Source organism: Engystomops pustulosus, chromosome 3, assembly GCF_040894005.1.
Source record: "Engystomops pustulosus chromosome 3, aEngPut4.maternal, whole genome shotgun sequence".
NCBI classification, from domain to species: Eukaryota; Metazoa; Chordata; class Amphibia; order Anura; family Leptodactylidae; genus Engystomops; species Engystomops pustulosus.
In genome coordinates this window covers 124,544,169-124,552,660 of record NC_092413.1, presented here as the reverse complement: position 1 = coordinate 124,552,660, position 8,492 = coordinate 124,544,169, and the positions used below count along the sequence as shown (strand labels likewise).

General features: G+C 42.1%; 1 protein-coding gene across 6 annotated transcripts in view; it reads right to left on the bottom strand.

The window, feature by feature from the left end:
- Window positions 1-4,808: 4,808 nt before the first annotated feature.
- The window catches only part of SYNCRIP (synaptotagmin binding cytoplasmic RNA interacting protein), a 26,439-nt gene continuing 22,755 nt past the window's right edge, over window positions 4,809-8,492 (bottom strand). For 3 of the 6 annotated variants that reach the window (XM_072142003.1, XM_072142005.1, XM_072142007.1), the window contains exon 12: window positions 4,809-7,048. In XM_072142003.1, the coding sequence (XP_071998104.1) occupies window positions 7,020-7,048 (29 nt within the window). In that variant the 3' untranslated portion in view covers window positions 4,809-7,019. The remainder of the gene's footprint in view (window positions 7,049-8,492) is intronic. The other 3 variants (XM_072142004.1, XM_072142006.1, XM_072142008.1) reach the window with 1 other exon arrangement.

The window sequence follows — 8,492 nt, the reverse complement described above, 5'->3', positions numbered from 1 at the left end:
GTCCCAGGCGCTTCTCCTGCAGAAGTCCCAGGCGCTTCTCCTGCAGAAGTCCCAGGCGCTTCTCCTGCAGAAGTCCCAGGCGCTTCTCCTGCAGAAGTCCCAGGCGCTTCTCCTGCAGAAGTCCCAGGCGCTTCTCCTGCAGAAGTCCCAGGCGCTTCTCCTGCAGAAGTCCCAGGCGCTTCTCCTGCAGAAGTCCCAGGCGCTTCTCCTGCAGAAGTCCCAGGCGCTTCTCCTGCAGAAGTCCCAGGCGCTTCTCCTGCAGAAGTCCCAGGCGCTTCTCCTGCAGAAGTCCCAGGCGCTTCTCCTGCAGAAGTCCCAGGCGCTTCTCCTGCAGAAGTCCCAGGCGCTTCTCCTGCAGAAGTCCCAGGCGCTTCTCCTGCAGAAGTCCCAGGCGCTTCTCCTGCAGAAGTCCCAGGCGCTTCTCCTGCAGAAGTCCCAGGCGCTTCTCCTGCAGAAGTCCCAGGCGCTTCTCCTGCAGAAGTCCCAGGCGCTTCTCCTGCAGAAGTCCCAGGCGCTTCTCCTGCAGAAGTCCCAGGCGCTTCTCCTGCAGAAGTCCCAGGCGCTTCTCCTGCAGAAGTCCCAGGCGCTTCTCCTGCAGAAGTCCCAGGCGCTTCTCCTGCAGAAGTCCCAGGCGCTTCTCCTGCAGAAGTCCCAGGCGCTTCTCCTGCAGAAGTCCCAGGCGCTTCTCCTGCAGAAGTCCCAGGCGCTTCTCCTGCAGAAGTCCCAGGCGCTTCTCCTGCAGAAGTCCCAGGCGCTTCTCCTGCAGAAGTCCCAGGCGCTTCTCCTGCAGAAGTCCCAGGCGCTTCTCCTGCAGAAGTCCCAGGCGCTTCTCCTGCAGAAGTCCCAGGCGCTTCTCCTGCAGAAGTCCCAGGCGCTTCTCCTGCAGAAGTCCCAGGCGCTTCTCCTGCAGAAGTCCCAGGCGCTTCTCCTGCAGAAGTCCCAGGCGCTTCTCCTGCAGAAGTCCCAGGCGCTTCTCCTGCAGAAGTCCCAGGCGCTTCTCCTGCAGAAGTCCCAGGCGCTTCTCCTGCAGAAGTCCCAGGCGCTTCTCCTGCAGAAGTCCCAGGCGCTTCTCCTGCAGAAGTCCCAGGCGCTTCTCCTGCAGAAGTCCCAGGCGCTTCTCCTGCAGAAGTCCCAGGCGCTTCTCCTGCAGAAGTCCCAGGCGCTTCTCCTGCAGAAGTCCCTGGAACCCTACGGCGCCTTCTTGGGGGTCCTTCCAGGTCACTGGAAGATGAGCAGGAGGATGATGATAGGTAAAAGGGACCATCATCGCCACTAGCTGACTCGGTGTCAGAGGCAAGCATGTTATATGCCTCCAACACGGTGTACGTCTTCTGAGACATTGCACACAAAAAAAATAGAGAACTAGAAAAATTAGATAATGTGCACCAAACTACACGGATAAACCGTCTAGCAGGCACACAAAAAAAAAAAATATAATGCACACCAAACTACACGGACAAGCCGCACAGATGGCACACACAAAAAATAATGTGCACTAAACTACACGGACAAGCCGCACAGATAGCACACAAAAAAAAAAAAAAGATAATGCACACCAAACTACACGGACAAGCCGCACAGATGGCACACACAAAAAATAATGTGCACTAAACTACACGGACAAGCCGCACAGATAGCACACAAAAAAAAAAAAAGATAATGCGCACCAAACTACACGGACAAGCCGCACAGATGGCACACACCAAAAATAATGCGCACTAAACTACACGGACAAGCCGCACAGATAGCACACAAAAAAAAAAAAGATAATGCACACCAAACCACACGGACCAGCCGCACAGATGGCACACAAAAAATAATGCGCACTAAACTACACGGACAAGCCGTGCAGATAGCACACAAAAAAAAATAATGCGCACTAAACTACACGGAGAAGCCGCACAGATAGCACACAAAAAAAATAATGCGCACTAAACTACACGGACAAGCCGCACAGATAGCACACAAAAAAAAAGATAATGCACACCAAACCACACGGACCAGCCGCACAGATGGCACACACAAAAAGTAGCTACGTACGGGCGCTCTGGAAAAAAATATTACCAGGCACCGAAAAAAAACCTATGTGCACCGCGCAAAAAGGCGCTACAAATGCACCTAGCTTGCCCTAAGACAAACTAACTACCGCTAAGACTGCTAAAGATTCTGTGCAGCGCTATTCACACGGCGCACTGAAAAGTGCGTCCAGTGCAGAACAACGCTAACACAGCGCACTGAAAAGTGCGTTTGGGTTCAGAAGGGACAGACAGGGAAAAACGGAAGACACGTGGGATCACACAAGGCGATCACACAGGGAACACACAGGACACAGGAAAAAACAGATAGGGATGGGAATTTGTAGGGAACAATAGGGATCAGATAAGGATCAGAACACTATTTATAGTGTAAAAGTGTATTTTGGTGCACACAGTAACGCTCTCTCCTCTCTCCAGCGATACCAAACCAAAATGGTGCCGCTGGAGGAAGAGGAAGGGGCTAAAACCACGTTTTTTAGCCCAAAATCGCTGTAATTGGCCAGTCAGGTTTGACTGGCCAATCACGGCGATCGGCACCGATTTGATTGGTCGGGTGACGGAGACAGGAACTCCTCCTGCCTCTGTCACCCAATTCTCGTCCCGATGTCACCACGTCGCGAGACGTGGTGACAATTCTAAAATCCTATGCGCTCGCGCCGTAGCTGTACTGCGCTGAGCGCTAATCGTCGGAAGCTGCGCAGTACAGCTACGGCGCGGAGCGCTAAGGGGTTAAAATGGAATGTATATAAACATTATCTATGTACAAACACTAGTCACAGAAAAACAGGAAATCAAGGGTGTTTTTGTAAATCACTTTATTTATATACATTTAAAAATATGTATGGAAAATTCAAAGCCAGTAAAATGCAAACCACTGGTGCAATCCCAAAACCAATGAATGTCAAAGTTGTACAACCCGACTGGCAAAAGGCAGCTAGTAAAAAATCTTTCAAGGTTGTAATATCTTATCAAGTTCTGCTTAACCACTGCATTTTTTATTTATGGTAGATGGGGGAAGGAGATAAGGGATACAAACCACCACCCAACCCCTCCCCCTAAAAAAATGGAAGAAACCAGGCATTATATAAATGAAATGAAATTTTGACTTGGATATTCTTTTCAGCAGATATTAAAATAATTAAACCACAAAACAGATTCATGAAGTGGTGGATTTAGGAAAAAAAAAACTGAACACCCCAACTTCCACATTGAATTAAAGGAAACCTACCACTTAAAAGTGGTAGGTTTATACACACATACACGGCACCAGCCCAGGGTGAGCTGGTGCCAGAGCATATTTTTGTTAGGGGAACAAAGCCCCTATCGCCGATTAATAAGTTATATTAACTTATAACTCGGCGCACCGCACTTGGGCACAGCGCACCATACGCGCGCCCGTGTGTGCGTCGGATTCTAAAGTGCTGGAGAGCCGGTGACGTCACAGAGCTCTCCGGCACACGCGCAACTTAGCACAGGGAAACAGGCCGTGCCAAGTTGCGCAGGCGTGCGTGTGCCGGAGAGCTCTGTGACGTCACCAGCTCTCCTGCACTTCAGAATCCGGCGCGCGCATGGTGCGCCGTGCCCAAGTGCGGTGCGCCGAGTTATAAGTTAATATAACTTATTAATCGGCGATAGGGGCTTTGTTCCCCTAACAAAAATATGCTCTGGCACCAGCTCGCCCTGAGCTGGTGCCATGTATATGTGTAAAACCTAGCACTTTTAAGTGGTAGGTTTCCTTTAAGTTGTGAACTCCTCTAGATTCCCCAATAGCATGATGCAGTTTGGTATAATGCACAAAAATGAAAAAGCAAGCAAGCACAAATAAGGTCTACCAAAAATGAACTTCGCAAAGAAAGAAAGTTAATGCATATGTAGCCTCATGGGATGTGGAAATATTGTCTAAATAGTTTTCAGGTCTGTAAGACTTTACTCTAGCCTGCAGCCTGCTCATTCACCCATTCATATTTTTTCAACGTGCCAACAGATTGTACACCAAGAGAAAAAAAAAACTCACAAGATCACTGCTTGCTTAGACTTTGGAAAATTCTTGGCAGTTTGTAGTATAGCCATAACAGTTGTGTGTAATACTATAGGTACTTGGAAAGAAGACATTTCATAATGTTTTAACGTAATTAGAATTGTAAAAAATAAAAAACATCTTGTAAATGAGCACAGTAGAAAGATGACCCAACATTGAAGCTGTGGCAGTTCAAGGACAGACATAAAACACATGCTTTGACATCATATATATCACACTAGTATATATTAGAATTCAAAAGTGAGAATTATTTTAGAACCTCAAATTTTAATACTTGTTGTAAATATAAAAATGTATCTCCACTCCAATATTTAGCATAAGAAGGGCCCAGTCAGAAGTCAGAGAAAACTCAAAACGCAACTGAGAAATCAGTCATTCATCTGTTATCACCCCACCACTTCATTGGAGAGTATTGGCAGCATCAGAACTGGTCACGTGTAACATGTCATCATTGGATGGGGATGTAGACATTATCAAAAACTGGGCGGTGTTGGAAACAGATGGACAAACCAGGATGAGGACTTGTACAACGTTCTAAGCTAATTTTTAAATAGTTTTCCCATGTGAAAAAAGGGGTGGGAGAGGAATGGTACCAGTGTCTCCCCTATTCTCTTCCAGTAGGTCCTTGGTGGACTGGACTGTAGAGAGTTTGTATCAGTTTCTAGTGGCTTGATGCATTTCATAAGGAGGAAATTTAAAAAACAAAACAAAAAAAAGCACTTTTCTAATGGGGCTGCACAAATTTCTTTTTATTTTTCCATTACCCAAAGCTTAAGACTTGGTATTAATGCAACATTCCACTGAAGGACTTTAACACAAGATGAAAAAAAAACTTGCCAGAAAAGCTGTATTTTTTGCCCGAATGTTTTGAAACCAGATGATATGATAAACCTTGTAAATGTTTATTAGTCTCTGTAGTCAATTAGATGTGCTGGTTGTTTGGCCTAACACTGGCAACAACTACACTAAAAGGAAATTAAACAGTTCAGTCAAACATACTGCAGTAAGACTATAAAGCAAACAATCTCTGCACTACAAACACTTATATTAATGACACTTAAAAAAAAAAATAAAAACTTTTATTACAAAAATAAGTTACACTCGCCTCCAGCTTACAGTATAAAACAATTTTATTTGCAGGAATGCAAAAAATGATTGTTTGTCATGAGCATTTTGAACAGATGACAGATCTAGGTATGCTGCTTAAAAATTTCATTTGCTGGGGAAATAAGAAACTACTATTGGGTAACAAGATTGATCAACTATTATGGTGCCTAATGAATATGTAGTTTAACTGCAGTATCCCTTTGAGGTGAAGTGTTTTATACAGTGGAAACTGTGCTCTATCAAAAGATGTATTCACCAAGTTTCCTCTCATCAAGGTGCTTAAGTAGTAAAAAACAAAAAAAACAAAAACTGCACAGAAATCTGTACTGCACAATATTTCTATGGCCTGTTTTCAGAGACACAGATGGCTTGTCCACAAATGGCCAGCAAAGAGGTGAGGGAGTGCGTGAAGGGAAACACTTCATAAACTGACCAGGCATTGTGACAACCAATCTGCTTTTACTGAATATTTTGGAAAACCATATTAAATATCTTCCAAAAAAGGGCCAGGGTTTGCTGCAAATTCAGCTTAACCTGACAGATCAAAAAGGGACACTGCAGTGTTCAGAATAAGTTGCCGATGTACTTTTTTTTGAACATTTGATGTCTTAGAAAAGTAACATCTTGCTAAACTATTTTACATCCAAATAACTACAATATATCTGAAAGAGCAAAGGCTGCTTTTTCAGCCACAAAATACGACAAAAGCTAGGCTTGTTATGGGGCTCATGAGGAAGTCTCCATGGCCTGTAATAGTAAAGGCCGTAGAACGTTACATTTGGTACATTTCAAATCGACTTCCCAAGGCGCACAAAACAAGTCTGGCTTTCATCAACAAAGATTTTCTATATACAGTACACACAGGGTATAGTTCAATCCTCTGCTACTGAGGTAGTTAACCAACCCTTTAAAAAAGGTTCTGAAAAGAACCACTATCTGGAATGCCTGACTAACCGGCTCTGATGATTACACCCGAAACTTCAAGATTTCAACACAATTCATGTGGCACATTCTTAGTAACCTTTGGGAGCAAATACATATACAATGATAAAGAAATTAGATGGGAACCAATGGTGATATACATACATTAGTAGCTAACCTTGCTTCCCACACCATATAAGCATAGTTTTAATAACGATTAAAAAAAAAAGATCCTAAACCTTTAAAATCTTAATGTAAAGTAAGTTTACTATGCCATTTTTTTTATCAAGTTGTTCCAAAAAAACATCAGCTTTAATACCTGCATATCTGCAGTACATCAGCCCTAAAACTGCAGGGTCTGGGTCGCAATGTAACCATAACATTGGACAGTAGTCCTACAGCTACAACCATTGAAGCTTATGGAAGGCAGGATTCCTGCAGGCTTTAGAGACACAATCAAATGTTGATTAAGATGCTCAGATTGAACTAGTCAAAGCAAGCAGAATGGACAACCTGCAAAAAAAAAATGGCAAAGTACACACCATTGGGACCCTGTATTGAGAAAATGGAAAACCTACTATACGCAGATGTTTATTCTTGCTTACGTCAAGTTGTTTTTTAAACCAATATACCATGCTGTAAGGCCATGAAGCAACTCTGTTGAACACGTGAAGATTTAGGGTAACTTAAATTTAATAACTTGCACTGCAAAAAATGTTAAAGGAATTCATATCAAAGTCCACATATTAGTTCAAAGTCCAATATCAGAAATCCATGATTTTTGCTTGAAGGTCTTCTGTGACAAATGTTCCTATACATCTCAGACATTTTAAAGGTTTTCTTCATATCCTTACCAGTACTCCACTGCAAGCTTCTGGTGTAATCCCACATAGCAAGTCAGTCTTCATTGTAACAGGTCAGGACCGGCCTCGACCCCTTTTCCCTGCTAGCCAGGTAACAAAAGGCATCAATTAGATATAGAACACAGCAAAATAGAAAAATAATAGTAAAAAACAAAAAGAGTTAAACATCAACAAAAACATATACCCATGCATGAAATAACACAATATTGAAATTAAAGCATGCATTTAAATGATTGCCACTAACTTTCTAATTTGGAATTTTTTTTGGGTTATTTTGTATTTTGAAGTTAAAACTTCATATTAGCTCACAAACTGATTTTATTTTTTTTTAAAATATAAAAAAATAGTAAAAACTACTCCTCATACTGCAAACTAGTATACATTCACTATACAGTTAATAGTTAATGAAAATATTTTATGGAAGAACTAAAAATATTCAAAAAATTAAATGCACTTGTAAAAGCATGCCTACAGGAGGGGATCACCTAGAGTGAAAGGGGAGGCAACTATACATGGAGATACCTAGAAAAAAAAAAAGCTTATTGGAATATTTTTATTCACACGTTACTGGATTTCTGCTTCTACTATGCAAATCTACCTGCACTAGACATAAGATTTTCTGCATTCACAAAACATGAACAGATCAAACAATCTGCCCACCCTACAACCAGGTACAAGTAAAAGCCATCAATAAAAAGGAGGCAATTAACTCCACCATTATATAAACTATAGAAAGTGACATATGCTTTACTCAAAACATCAATAGTATTAGCTTCTTCCTACAACAAAAACTTGAAATACACAATTTAAAAAAATTCTATATAAAAACTAGACACTATTTCTAAATTTTTTTTAAAGATTTTAAAAATTTTAAAGATATAAAAGACTGAAAAGTTATTGCATGGCTTGAGGGCTTCTGTCCAGTTTACACCTGCATTGGGGCTTTGCGTTTAAAAGAATATAATGCAAACTAAAAACAGCAAGTGCAAGTAAGGGTGAAGTCACACGTGGCATTTTGAACGAGTTTTTGGCAGTGGTGCGCTCTAAAAAATACATTTATTCTAAGCTCTATTGAACGCTCTACAAAAAGCGGGGACAACAGCTATGTTAGACACATTTTATATTTGTATATATATCATAATTTTGCTCCAAATATCTGATAGGTGTATTTTGAGAAAATAAAAACTGGACAGCTGAATTTTAGATACCGTACTGCCCCCCCTCCCTCACAACATATACAAGGTTGACCAAATGTGCATTGTATGTGTACTGTACTTTCAAGCGAATGGACACCTGGATGTAATATGCTGAGACTTCTAGGTTCTGGCAACATTCGTTTGGTCTAGTAATTCTTTTGTTCTCAAAGGTCATAAGCTAGCTCTAAAGATGACTGAACAAAAGTGTATTTCCCGATATATTTGACTTTTTTGGAAGGTTTAACGGGCCTATATCCATTTAAAGTCACCCTTCTCCCTTACACATAGGATAGTCATTAACCATATGCTCAATCATCTGATGACACCCAAT